Genomic DNA, 15,369 nt, shown 5'->3' with positions numbered 1-15,369 from the left:
TTTTTGTTGATGTATATGCAATGTATTTCCAGTGTTTTATTACAAATAATATTGTACAAAAAATATTTTCCAATAGTTGCATATATTTATTACACTTGATCTTAGCCAAAAGGCTGAGAAGCATATGCATATTTTCATTAAAAAATAGTAGAAAGTGCTTCTTAGAAGTAGAAATGCAATTATGCACAGATTTTAAAATTTACAAATTGTCCTTAAAAATAATTTCTTCAATTAAATTTTCCATGAAAAATATATAAGAATATTCTTTTTTTGACATTTTGCCAACATGATATATCATCTACTTTGATATTTAAATGCTTAAGTTGGAATATATAAATCAGTAGGAAGGATTATGATGGGCCAGGATTTCTTAATCGTATTATGGGTGACACTTTGAACCCAATCTTTGTTGGAAAGGTTGTGCTATGCACTAGAGGGAGCTTAGCAGCATCACTGGCCTCTAATGACTAGATTCCAATGGCAGTATCACTGACATGTACCAAACAGAAAGTCTCCAAACACAGCTACATGGCTCCTGAGGGATGACATCACCAGGTCTCTTCTTTGGGAACCAGTAGTCTAGACTTGGATGTGAAGTATGTTACGTAGTACATTTTTTACTCTTTTACAAATAGCATAGATATAACAAAAATAAAGATCAGGGTTTGGACACTGTAATTTAGATAACTACATTAAAGCTATATTAGAAATGCTACCCATTGTCATTTAAAACATTGTTGATAACACCATCAACACTTTCATTACATGTTTTAATTTAATATCACATTTTAGTTGCATCTTGCAGTGACTTCTGCTATTCAAGGCATTTTAATATTCTAACCTTTCTCAATATGATGTATTAATAAGCATTTTAGTGTTTGTAAAATTTTGTCACTTTTCAAATTATTCTAATTTTATTGAAACAATAGATAGCTAGGTGTGTGTGTGTGTGTGTGTGTGTGTGTGTGTGTGTGTGTTACTAGGGACTGAATCCAGGAACATTCTACCTCTGAGCCACACACCCAACTGCCTTGTTTTATTTTATTTTTTAAACAAGATTTTACAAAGTTTTCAAGGGCCTCACTAAGTTGCTGCCAAAACCCTGCGATCATCCTATCTCAGCCTTCCAAGTATTGCGGTTACTGACATGTGCCACCATGCCTGGCTTATAGCTAGAATTAAAAAAAATAAAGTGGCCAAGTGTGGTTGTGCACACTTACAACCCCAGCACTCGTTTGGCTGAGACAGGAGGACTGCATGTTCGCAGCCAGTCTCAGCAACTTAATGAGGTAATCCTGAAATTAATGAGCCCTGTTTGCAAATAAAAGAATAAAGTAAATCTGGGGATATAGCTCAGAGATAGAATTCCCCTGTGTTTCATCCCCAGTACTTCCAAAGAATAAAAATTAAAAAGATAAAGTGGAATTTAAAAAATCAACATAAAAATAATAATACTTTGCTACTTGTTAATATGTTCTCATACATAGAAATTTTATTCTTATTGTAAAAAGCTCTAAAATAACATCCTTGGGACTCAATAGAAAATTTAATAAAAACTGAATAACCTTATGGAAATGAGAGACCCCCCAATTTTTTTAAATACCCTGGGTTTGTGAAGACAAATTAGAAATAATTGGTTAAGTAGAAGTTAATCATTAGCATTTCCTTATGAAAGTAAGCACAGTAAATCATCTTATGTAATGAAAGAATGAAAGAGAAATACTGTAGATATTGGAAAAATGAGTCATTACAATTATTCACCTTACATTTGTATAATCTTTTAATCTTTACAAAACCTTTTAATGTATCTCAGTTAATCCTCACAGAAGGTTCTGTAATACATGAAAATAAAAGTAGTAATGGCATTTAGTAAATTATAATGTTTTACTGAGTACCACACTCAAGGACTATAATCTTACCTAAAGTACCTAGAGGGGCTCTACTTAAGAAGCAAGTTCCTTAAAAATTGCTGATTACACTAAAACGTATTATGAATATTATTTTGTATCTTACAGACAAAAACATCAAGTATTTGTTCACTAATGGTTCATAAAACTGCTTACAGCATGGCCAAGAGCACAAGTGTGTGTCATCATCCCAAGTTCTGATCACCCTCCCAGGGGAGCACAGTGCATGTGCCCAGTGGTCTGAAACAGTAGTAAATGCTTGAATCAGACTTTATTAGCACTCATACTGCTCTTGTTCTACATATCTGAGAATATTAAACTTTTCATTAATGTTTATTATATCCCCCTGTCCCCTTCCATATACTTTGCAAAAGACAAATTATTCATGCTGAAAGAATGGCCTATCTCTGTGAGCTTGTGTCTTGATTTCTTTCTCTTATATGAGAATGGTGCCCTGTATAGTTTCAAAGTTTCACAAGGAGGTAACATTTAAAAGTCCTCCCAAAGCAATATCTGATAAAAAAAGAGCTCAGATTATTAAGTATTAAGGTGCCACTATTAATTATTAGAGTTTAATTCACACATATTTGGGCAAGAGCTACTACTATGTCTGAGCTATGCTCTAGGTAAACAGAAAATAAGGCTCAGAAGATTAAAGTAGCATGTTGAAGACTATAATACTCCAGAGTGATCTCTTGAAGATCTTCTCTGATACTCAGAACCTACGCATATATATTTAGTGTATTTTCAGATTGTTTCAGATGTTTCTCTGTATTTCCAGGTAGCCAGTATCTGTAGACTTTGCTCCTATTTTATTGTGGCCTGCTCCTTCATGATCTGGGGGTAACCTCAGCAGAGGAATACCATTTTGCTCTGGAGATATTCTCAAGGCTGCTAAATCTGAGCCAAATGAGGCATGGTGGTTCTCAGTTTGCAGAGACCAGAGGCTTCCCATGTTCCCCAACACACAGTCAATGATCTTCAAAGCCAGCAGCAGCTGGCAGAGTCTAGTGCTTCAATTTTCTCTTCTTCTACGTCTGCCTCCTGTCTCCTTTCCTTCTGCTAAATCTCTTTTCCTTAAGAGCTCACATGGTTAAATTGCACTCAGTGGAATAATTCAGGATCATCTTCCCTGTCTTAAGGCCCATAATTTTAAATCTATCTGCAAAACCTTTTTTTATTTTATCATACTTACAGGTTCTAGGATTAGAATGTGAACATATTTTGTTAGAGGACATTTTTCTGTTTACCACACACTCAAAATTTTTTGATACTCTCTGATTAGCATTTTAATTTGGGCATTTAAAGGGGTGATTCCAGACAAACTTTGGATGCTTAAATTAACAACCCATTTGCCAGTTCAACATAGAAAGAGAATTCACAAATGATGAAAAGGTTTCATGCAATTGCTTACTCATCAACTAAGCACAATACCAATGATAAACATGAATTAATGACAAATGGTATTTGTTTTAAAGTGGATTCAATTTTTTTTTTTTTTTTTTGCGGTACTGGGGTTCCTGGAAGCCCTTCTACCTCCGGGCTACACTCCCAGACCTGTTTTATATTATTTTTATTTGGAAACAGGGTCTCTTACGCCAGCGCGGCTGGCTCCGAACCAGCGCGATCCTCCTGTCTCCGCCTCCCAAGCACCGGGATTACAAGCGTGGGCCACCACGCCCGGCTGGATTCAATTTTTATTTTAAACATTTATTTTAAATTTTATTTAAAATAAAAGTCTAGGGATTGAGAATAACTATATTTTATATGGCCACTCAGCAGGCCAGGAGAAACCTGGCCTTTTGTTATGCACAAGCAGATTTGTCCCAGGTCAATGGGTTAAGAATGACCCATTCTTAACCAGACTTTGATGTATATAAAAAGTTGAAGCATGAGTGTAAAAGTGCTGTAAGAGAAATTTTCTCATTCTTTTTGGTAAGAACTGACATCAGCATATAGATGACTTCATCAATTATTAAGAAAAAGAATAAGAAAAGAGAAATGACTGATCAGGATGCTTCATTGTGAGGTCTGAAGTGAAAGCCCTTGGGTTGAATGTACCTGTGTGTCTAAATCCTGAATAATTAGCCCTTATTCTCCCACCCACTCATTTAAATTTCTCTTTAAAAAAAGGCATCTAAAGCTGGAAGTGGTGGCGCACGCTTGTAATCCCCACGCTTGGGAAGCAGAGACAGGAGGATCGCGCAGGTTCGAAGCCAGCCACGCGCGCTGGCTTAGGAGACCCTGTTTTCAAATAAAAATGTAAAAATAGGTCTGAGAGTGTAGCCCGGAGGTAGAAGGGCTTCCAGGAACCCCAGTACCACAAAAAAAAAAAAAAACCTGTTTCCAAATAAAAATATAAAATAGGTCTGGTAGTGTAGCCTGGAGCCCGGAGGTAGAAGAGTTCCATCCCCAGTACCACCAAAAAAAAAAAATCAAAAAACTTTTAACACACTGCCAATGAAATGTGTGTGCTAAACTTTGAAATTATATATATATATATATATATATATATATATATATATATATACATATATATATATATGATGTTAAGTAAACAGATCTTGATATAGGTAAGAATCACTTAAGATGAAACAAAAAATGATTTTAAACTTAAAATATTGCCTTCTCTCAGAAGTTAAGTGTTCATGACTTTGAATGATTTTTTTCTTCCCAGATATTTTCATTCTCTTTTGAATTTTAAAGTGCAACAATGAATTCCAGAGTAAGAACTTACATTTACTGTCTAAATCTTTGCCTTGTTTATTCCTATGAAGGTATCATGAACTCCTAGTTGACAACCTGACACTGTTTTCAAAAACTGAGACAAAAGTGATAATGAATGAATATTCATTCACAGGTCATTAATTAGCCTCTGTACTTGGTGGCACTAACAATGCTGATAAAATAAGCAACTGGGTAAACACTAATGAGCAAAGTGCATATCCTTTTAAAGACATGATTTTTCTTTTCTTCTTCTTTATTTTTTTTTGTTGTTGTTGTTTTTTGTGGTGTTAAGATTCTAACCCAGGGCCTCATGCATGCTAAGAATAAACTTTACCACTGAGTTATACCTCCAGCACCTAAGGCACCAATTTCTTAACCAAGGTTGATATCAGTGATTTTCCTTTAAAAAATTAATCTATTTCTCAGTCTATGGTTATAATGTAGCCACTATCATGTAAGCATAATGCTAATAATATCTTTCCAACTGGTCAACATATAATACAGAAATTTTTTCTATTCTCAAGTCATTACTCTCCTGAGTTAATTGTAAATGATTTTTTATTGTCAGAAATACTTTTAATTGCATATAATCTTGTTTTGAGCTATTCTTTATTACTTCATCTTAGGCACTTTGTACCTCATTAAACTTTTATTTTCAAAAGATGCTTTTCTATATTTACAAACGACATAGGATTTTAAGTTTAATTTCTACTTCTAAGTACATAAAGTCATGTGTTTTTAGATGCCTTTAGGTGACACTTATTCTGTATGAGCCTTTGGCTTTGTTAGAATAAAAAATTTAAAGTAGTTTATATATTTATGGATAAAGAAAATTATAGGCAGCCAGATGTGGTAGTGCATTCCTATAATCCAGTATTTGGAGGCTGAGACAGAAGTAGCACAGGTTCTTGGCCAGCTGCAGCAAATTATCAAGGACCTCTGCAACTTAGTGAGACTCTGTTTCAAAATAAAAATAAAATAGGGCTGAAGGTATAGCTCAGAGGGAGAATGCCCCTGGCTTCAATCCCCAATATCACACACACAAAAGAAAGAAAGAAAGAAAGAAAGAAAGAAAGAAAGAAAGAAAGAAAGAAAGAAAGAAAGAAAGAAAGAAAGAAAGAAAGAAAGAAAGAAAAGGAAGAAAGAAAGGGAAAAATAAATGCAGGCAATGCAAAGGGAGCCAGTGTAGGAATTTTTTTAATTTACCCTAAATTTGTTGGATCATATTATCTAATGCTATACTATAATATTCAGCAAAATGGGGCTAGCTGAAAAAATACTCTAATCTTAGAGAATGATTTTTCATATATTTTTCTTTAAATTATTTTAAAAATTATTCTGACATTTATTAAGTGGTAAAGGAGACCTTATTCAGAAATATTGTGGTAGATGTCAAAAGGGAGGGGATTAGCTTAACTTTGGAAATAGTAAAGACAGCTGGGAATTTATAGCCTAGGAACATGTTGAGTGTATTGGAATGATAACTAATAAAAGACATAAAGTGTAGTGGGTATTCTTGCTAAACTAAATAAGATTCTTGCGAACAGCAGACCAGAGTAATCAGATATTAATAATGAGAGATGAGAAATCTGATTAGATGTTGAGAGTAGTCCCATATCAGAGAAAGAGAGCATTCTCTCTAACCAGATTTTGGATATTTTCTAAAACTGCTCTTACAGGGGTGGATACTGAAGCCTAAAGTCAAGGCTTAATTAAGAAGAGGGCTCAGAGGAACCTGAATAAAAGCCTCATCAAGGAGAAAATCTTTTGTCATTTTCTACTGATTAAGGCAAGAGAAGAGCATGTTGTCATACAGCTTTACATCACCTAAAATAGTAAATGCCTGCTATTCTCTACACCTCCATAGAACTGAAATCAGGACTGACTATCATTTCTGTATTAACCTTTTTCATAAAAATCTCTGAAAGCAGTACTGATGATAAGGTGGCATTTAAGCCCAGGTGGTGATGGAATAAGCCATGAGAATGTTTCAGGGCCTCAAAGAATCCAACCTGAGAGGAGGGAAATGGTCAACAGACAAAGAGGACTGGAAGATACAGTAGAGTAGAAACCAGATCATTCCAGATCATCAAGACCATTGTGAAATCTTTGGCTTTAACTCTAAATGATATGGGAAACCACTGGAAAATTCTGAATGGTCAGACATCCACTTGAAAGAGATCTGTCTGACTGCTGTGGTTAGACAGACTGTAGGGAGGCAAGTTTGGCTGCAGAGAGATCAGTGAAGTTTCTGCAGTAGCCCAGGGAGGCCAATGGTGGCCTGTTTTAGAATAGTAGCGATGAAATCTGGAAAGTAGTGGTCATGAATATATTTACAAAGTAAAAGTAGATTGGGGGAAGAACAGCAGTGTGAGGTTATGGAATATTTTTTTTATTTCCCAATGCCTAATACCATTCCAAATGAAAGAGTCAGAACCCAATAATAGACAGTATTTTGAACCACTGGGTCTGATCATCTAGGACATGAACAACATAATAGTACCAGCGACTGAGATTGGAGAGATCACTTAGTTTCTTTGCGTTGTCTTCCTCTGTCTCTACTGAATGTTCAACATCAGCTTAGAAATCATGTTTTAGGCTGCTGTCCCTTCTTTCTGCTTGTCCATGGACTGGCATTTCCTCCTTTATACAGCAAGTTCTTTGAGGAAAATGCCCACCATCTATGAGGAACTCTTGAGTAAATGAATAAAAAAAAAACCTTTGCATTAAAAATAAAATTCAAGTAATATTTGTGTATTTGTCCCGCCTACCTCAACCACATCTCCTGCTTCTCTACTCTGTTCGCTAACAATGCAGCACCTTCATCATTTATCTGAAAAGGAACCATGCAAATTCCTCAACTTCCTCCAACCTCATGGATTTTTTTCTAAGCTGTTTCCTTCCTGGAATATGTTTCCATCACTATATAATCTACTAATGCCAAGACTTCAGGATAATCGCTTCTTTTTTTTTAATCTCTCTGACAGTCCAAGTTTGTAGATCACAGATTGTAGAGTCATAAAGTATCTATGATTACATGTTACTATGTCTTTTCTTAATAGAATCTATAAGAACAAAAGATTATGTCAGCTTTATTATAAATATTTATGTAGCAAGCCTTCACCACAGACTGTAACAGATATTTATTAGATTCTTTAGGAAATTTTCAAATGTAATAAAAAATTGATAATCTATACATTTATTTTATTATCAGTGTATACAAATAATAAATTCAATTTATTTGTGATTTTTTTCATGATTTAAAACTATTAACACTTCCTGATAAAAATGTCTTTATCCCTTTTCTCTTACATTTGGAAAAATAAGAATTTATGAAATTAGGCACCTACTTGGATAGGAGCACCTGATTTTTATTAGTATGTAAACATTTTCCCTTTTTACAGAAAAAAATAGAAATTTCCGGATCTGGATCTCCCCCAGGGAATGTTCTGTTTTCCCTCTTTACTACTTTGGCACACATGTAGAGGAGCATATCCAAAATGTGTGTTCACCCCTGAGAAACGTGACAGTATGAGCAACTGCTTGCAATCTCAGTTTTATCAAAAACAGAGTCCACAAATCTTTATTAAATATGTTAAATTACTCATTTATGTCTAGAAAATGGGTTTTCTTTGATCATTATAAAGTTATTTTATCTCATAGCTCTCTCTGTTGATATAGCAAATTCAATATAAATACCTAATAATGATTATTTGAAGGTTTTCAAACTCAGAATAATTTTGCATACATTATTTATACTAGAAAAATTTTAAAACATCTTATTATCAAATATATATATATATATACATATATTTATAAAATTAAAGACAAGTTTCCAAATTTATACAAAATTTATAACTATTGGGACCTAGAAAATTCTAAGTGTTCTTTTATAAGTATTAAGAAATATTCATAAAATTGAATAGTATTAAATTGTCATTTCAGTTAATTATTTGAACATACAAATAGAATAAAACTCCCAACAAATTCAATTTAAATATGCTTTATCTCCCCTCTGCAATTGCTAAAGTCTTTTCTTTGTTTATGAGCATTACTGTAATTAGAATTAATTAATCATGTAATTAGAAGTAATGGACAGTTAGAAAGAGAAAAGAAGGAACTAGACCCCTTATTTCCCTCAAAGACCTTTCCATGGAGAAATGACAACATAAAATCCTCTGACCCATTATCCTATATGCTTGTTATAATAATTACTCAATTTCATTTTGAGAAACTATAAGTTTCTAAATTACTACTAGAAAAACTGGCTGAAAATTATAATATGGCACTTGTCTATTGTCATTTCAAAAGAGTTTTTGAAAAATATATTATATATTTAATAAAAGATTAATATATTATTTCTCTAATACTATTTTAAATTATTAGTAATATTAGAATAAATATATAGTCAAAGTATACCCCTCGTTTAATATTCTGACACTACAAATATGACTTGAAAGTTTCAAAGAACAAAGGAAAAGAAGAGGAAAATTATAATGCAGTTGTGTTAAAAGTAGTAAAATTCAGCAGTCTAATTAGCTAATCATATGAATATAAATAATAGTCTGAGTCCATTAAAATTTGTATTCCTATCAACATTTATTTCATTGATTGATACATTAGGACCTTCTGAGTTTAAGTCTATGAAAAGGAAATCTCAATATAAATATTACGAGAGATATCTAGATGAACCATATTAAAAAAAGTACTTTGAAAATTTTTATCACAATGAAAATGCAGGTATTTTGTTAAGATTTCCAATTTTCTTTCAATTTTTTTTTTTTACCAAATCAAATTTTTAAAGGGTTAAGAAGGAATTATCTCTGACATGTCTCAAAAAACAGTGAACAAAAATTAATTTCCTCAAGTGTTTATGAAGCCTTCCAAATCAAGATTTATCTTAATATGCATATTAATAATGACTGCTAGTAATCAATATGTAGATGTGATTGAAACGTTTAATAAAATTTCTTGAACAAGTTGCTTAGCCAAATCTAGCAATGTACTGACAACTTTGTGCATTACAGTGTCCAGTGATATTGGGAAAATCAACCTCACTTGCCTTAAGTCAACCAGAGGGTTTATTCAGTGTAATATATAAAACTATCATGATTTTTTTGGTTACTATATTATTAAAATATATATTTTAATTATAATCCTTTTTTACCTTCATACTTGTTTAATTTACTATGAAAAATCACCTTTTTAAAATTAATATATTTCTCTAGGTCAATCTCTTGGCTTTTGGAGTTATCATATACAAAGTTTTTCGTCATACTGCTGGGTTGAAACCAGAAGTTAGTTGCTATGAGAACATAAGGTAAGTGCACTGGGAAGTCCACTTATTTTAGTAATTAAAGATTTAGTAACCTAAAGTACAACTAATTTTTAGAATCACTGTATGTATGTATGTATGTATGTATGTATGTATGTATTTGTGGTACTGGGGGGTGGAACCCAGGGGCTTTCTAACTCCAGGCTATACTCTCAGACCTATTTTCTATTTTATTTGGAAACAGGGTCTCACTAAGTTGCTGAGAGCCTCACTAAATAGCTGAGGCTGGCTTTGAACCTGTGTGAACCTCCTGTCTCAGCCTTCCAAGCACGAGGATTACAAGCGTGCGCCACCACGCCCAGCAGAATCACTATTTTTAGATGGTTGGTTCATATTTTCTTTCATCATGTCTAAAATATTTAATTAGGAGAGCAAACAAGACTGTAAACACCACAGACTAAGTAGTAAGTGAAAAAATCTTATTAAATGTACCCCGTTTTGAAAGGGATGATACGATGCCAGTGTTTAAAGGCAATAGTAGGACACAAGTTTTTTGTATGAAACATTTCTCAGAGCTCAGTAAATGTTTCTTACTAGTATTCCTAGTTTGCATGTTGCTGTGATTTTTCCTTCAACCATCTCTACAAAACTGATTTATTGAGACATTGGAAACACTTTGTCCAGGAAAATCTGAAGTGTCCTATAGGGAGCCTGGGAAACCACTAACTGTTTGTGTCGCCTGGGAACACTCCTGTCCTTTCTGTACCTTGCACAGGATTTATAGTGGGGATCTAGCAAATGTTTGATCGATTGCTTTCCTTTTGTCCTCAGCATTCCTTAGTTTCACGGAGGGTGCTGGTTTTAATAAAGCTAAAAATGACTCATTTTTGGAGACACTCTGTTAAAAACACCATCTGAAATAATTGCACTAAAACGGAAGGAGAGAATAACCATCCATTGCTTCATTTGCAAGAAAGTGTCCTCATTAAGCAGGACTTAATTTCATTTTACCAAAAGTCTCTGGCAATCAGTTGAAAATATGTAGGCCCAAGTAAATGTATTTTTCTATTCTTTTTTTTAAGGAATAAGCATTCTAACATAAATTTATTTCAAGGTGACTACATTATTTAAAAGGGATAAATAAGTGATGTGTGCATGTATGCCTCTACCATCTTGTACCCCATTAAGATGTATGACTACAATGTACCAATTAAAAATTTAAAAATAAGAAGATAAAAAAACAACCTAATTTTGTGTCCTTAACTTTCTTAACAATTATACCTGAAAGAAAAGCAGAAGCCTCCTTTGATGTCATGAATATGTTCTGACCCAGGTCCACATGGTACACATTTCAAGGTTTCATCAGGGAAAATGCTTTCTAACAGATGATTATATGTTTTACCAGAATTACCTAATTTATCTAATTACATTAGATTTGAAACCAAAGCATACACACTGTAGTGTTCCAGCTAAAAATATTTTAAGATTTTTAAATTTCTCTAAAAAAGCCATATATAAGTAATGGGACCTTGATTTTGGAAGCACTAATTTTGGAATCACACCCTGGCAAGGAACAGTAGCATACCCTGAACACTGCTCCATCTAACTGGGGCACAACTGGTCGGTTTCAAAATCATTCGTGGTCGTTGTCAAAAATAGTTCTTGAAGAGACCCTGTTTCCAAATAAAAAAGCATTAAAAACCCCAGTACCACCAAAACAACAAAAAAATTTTTTTTGGTTATGCAAAACAAAAGTTGGAGAATCAAGGACTATTCGGTATATACATGCATGGCTCGCTTAACTGAAACATTCTGATGCATTTGTAGGTCCTGTGCACGAGGAGCCCTTGCTCTCCTGTTCCTTCTGGGCACTACCTGGATCTTTGGGGTTCTCCATGTAGTGCACGCATCAGTTGTGACAGCTTACCTCTTCACAGTCAGCAACGCTTTCCAGGGCATGTTCATTTTCTTATTCCTGTGTGTTTTATCTAGAAAGGTAAGCCATTTTCCTTTTATTTTGTTCAACACTATATTATATTCATGTATACTCAGTTAACAATTTGATAGAAAATTGCTAACCTCATAGACTTAGGACTTCTTTTACTGTAGAAATGCAATACATGTTAACTTAGGATAATCAGAACATTAAGCTCTTCATATGCTCTTTGAAAGATATTGCTATTAAGTATATAAATATAGCTTAAATTCACTTAAACACATTCTGATAACCAGAAAGTAAAAAATGCTTTAGGAAACTAGATCCAACAATTTATTGTGATTGGAAAATAATTTGAAGTGATTGTTATAACTGTATTTAACATTTCTTCATTTCATTTTCTTTTTTTAAGATTCAAGAAGAGTATTATAGATTGTTCAAAAATGTCCCTTGTTGTTCTGGATGTTTAAGGTAAACAAGGAGAACTATGAATGTTTGTTGGTGAAAAAAATAAAAATCTAAACTTTGGATGGCCAATGTATAAAAATGACTCACTCATATTATTCAGTTATTAGCTACTAGATAATCACATATTTTAAATCATTTTTCTGTTTACAGTATGTGAACTGTAGATAATTTGAGGTAAAAATATATACCATATAGCTATAGTATATTCTCCTACATGACATAGTTAGTTATATCAAAAATAGTATTGCAGTATTGGGAAAGTAATTGCTTTCTCAGGAGTGATATCACTGTGCCCAAGGAAAGATTTTCTTTCTAACACAAGAAATATATGAATGTCCTGAAGGAAACCACTGATTTGATATTCTTGTGACTCATGTTTCTTTTGGAACTGGTCCCCTACCACCTTGGTAATGAGCTCTGTTACGAAAAGCAAAACGTAGGAGAATGAAGGGGAAGAATATAAAATAGTAAAAAGAAATGGATGTTATTACAATGTGATGTATTTTGAATAAACATGTTGTTCTATATACTAGATGAGAGATTTTTTTAGATGAAACAAAGAATTGAATAAACATGTCTTACCACTTTACAAATTGTTCTGAGCTTAAATTTCTACTAAAACAACTTAGTCCTCTATTTGTTGTACCCATTTTTATAATATCCTAAAAGAATAACTTGACAAACAACAAAAAAAGACAAAGATATCTGATTTTCAAGTTAACATTAGATTGTGGTATAGGGGATTTCTACACTTATTTTCTAGATTGTGACTTCAGATACATAATCAATAAAATATAAAAATGTCAAAATATAATATCATTTGTGCCTGGAAATGTAAAAATAGTGTGTATAAAACTGGAATATTTTATTCTATAACTTTTCAGTGCAGTGAAAGTTATCCTATCATGTTAAACTAGTATATTTGAATGATATATTATTTTTAATTTTAGTACTGTAGTTTGCATTACAACAGTCCTGTTTTCTTTACTGTTTTTAAAAGAACATTGTAAATATGAAAGTATCCACAAAGAGAATTGCTACTTTTCTTTTCATAAAAGTACACATTTTAAAATGTTATTTATAATAAATCACCGAGAATTGTAGAAGTTTTCACAGTGGATCTATTTTCTTATAGTTTTCTATCTATGAAAGCATATCTGCCTAAATGTATGTCTTCCATCTAGTCTCATATCTTCTCATTAGAATATAAAAGCATTGAATTTATTTCAAAAAGATGTAATTGTTATGCACCTACCAACCTGTAAGAAAAAGTGTACAAAACATGGATATTGTGATTTTCAATTAACTTCCTCAGCTATTGAAATGAAGTTTGTCCAAACTTGCTCTTAATAAAATATTATCTGAATGTATTCTGCTCCTGCCTTTCTATTTTTTTCTTCAAGAAAGATCATCTACCTTTGCATTTTTAAAGGATCTATGATAATAACTTTCCATTATATCTGCAAGTTCCTTTTGTGCTGAGTCTGCGACCTATTATTATTGTCACTTCAGAATAGTGTCAAAGGAATGTGATATTGAAAAACTACTCTGTTCAAACAATATATACATAACTATATGTGGTAGACAGAGTAGCAGGCTTCTAAAACTACCCACCTCTAATCTTCAGAACTGATGCTTATGGTAGATTACACAATAAGGGAGACAATGGTTTCCAGTAGAATTAAGGTTGCTAGTCTGCCTATGTTGAGATGGGGGGAGGATCCTTCATTATCCAGGCAGGTCCACTGTAATCACAAGAGTCCTTTCAGTGACAGAGGGAGACAAAAGGGACAGAGCATCACGAAGATGTGGCATGACAAAGTTTACCAGCCATTGCTGGCTCTGAAGAAGACAAAGTCCACAAACCAGTGACTGCTGCCGGCCTCTGGGAACCAACAAAGACAGGCGATGGAATCTCCTCCAGAGCCTCCAGGAGGACTGCTGCCCGCTGATACCATTATTTTAACCCAAGGATACACATTTTTAACTTTCAACTTCCAGAACTGTAAGATAATAAAATGCATATTGCTTTAAGCCACTAACTGTGATTATTTGTTATAGCAGCAATAGGAAATTAATACTGTGGCAATATTTATGTACAGATATTAATACACTTTTATTGGTACATAGTAATTATATATAAAATTATTATATATAATATAATAATATGTAGTAAATATATATATATATATATATATATATATATATATATATATATATATATATGGTTCAGAGTGATTGGAACTCACGTGCACACACTTGTGTTTCCCTCGGGATCCCACCCCATCCCCCCATAAATGTTATTGAGAATAGCATTGATGTACATGGAATTATTTCAATTGAACCTTCATCATGTAATAACATCTTTAGAGACAAGCTAGTTTTCCTATCATGAGGGCAAACCTGAACCCCAGCGTTACTCTCCCTAAAGTATCTTATAGATAACTACTATATCCTCTAGCACAACACTTAGTATTTTCTCATAACTGCTCACCTCCTTGTTTTCTTTTATCCTATGAGAGTTTCTTCAGTCATACCAAACTCTTTACCAATTTCTCCACTTCTGGAATGTGTTCCTTGTAACAGTCATTACTCTGGGAAACATCTAATTGGCCAAGTGTATCATTCTCTGTGATGAGCAGACAGCAAAGAATCTAACTTCTCTCACTGTGCAAAAACGTGCCATTAACTAGGATAATAATAATCTGCTAGGAAAAATATCTGTTTACTCATTGATTAAACTGTGATTAATAGAACTTATTTATATGCAATATACAAAATATAAAGAGTAGAAGAGTCTCTAAGCAACTACTGCACAATCTGCATACTAGGCATAACAAATGATAACATCTTTTCTGTAGTCCTTTTTAATCAATGTCAACCATTCAAACTTAAACAACAGCTGAATTACCTAATTTTCTATATATTCTGCCTAAGTTACTATAACCATCTTAAATGCCCTGCCAAATAATGGCCCTTTTAATATATCAACATTTAATATGTTGTCTAATTTCTCCAACATGAGAACTTTGAGTAGAGCATGAATTATAAATTCA

General features: G+C 33.1%; 1 protein-coding gene across 1 annotated transcript in view; it reads left to right on the top strand.

Annotated features, from left to right (window-relative positions):
* ADGRL4 (adhesion G protein-coupled receptor L4) overlaps positions 1-12,320 on the top strand; it is a gene marked incomplete at both ends in the record, with an annotated part of 121,487 nt that extends 109,167 nt beyond the window's left edge. Inside the window, 3 exons of the mRNA XM_080692800.1 lie at positions 9,863-9,954; positions 11,737-11,905; positions 12,258-12,320. Coding sequence (XP_080548926.1) covers positions 9,863-9,954; positions 11,737-11,905; positions 12,258-12,320 — 324 coding nt within the window. The remainder of the gene's footprint in view (positions 1-9,862; positions 9,955-11,736; positions 11,906-12,257) is intronic.
* Between the last annotated feature and the right edge of the window lie 3,049 nt (positions 12,321-15,369).

The sequence above is a fragment of the Muscardinus avellanarius genome (assembly GCF_963383645.1).
Source record: "Muscardinus avellanarius genome assembly, chromosome: 3".
Classification (NCBI taxonomy): Eukaryota; Metazoa; Chordata; class Mammalia; order Rodentia; family Gliridae; genus Muscardinus; species Muscardinus avellanarius.
Note: the sequence above shows the minus strand (reverse complement) of the source record. Positions and strands in the feature narration are given on the sequence as shown.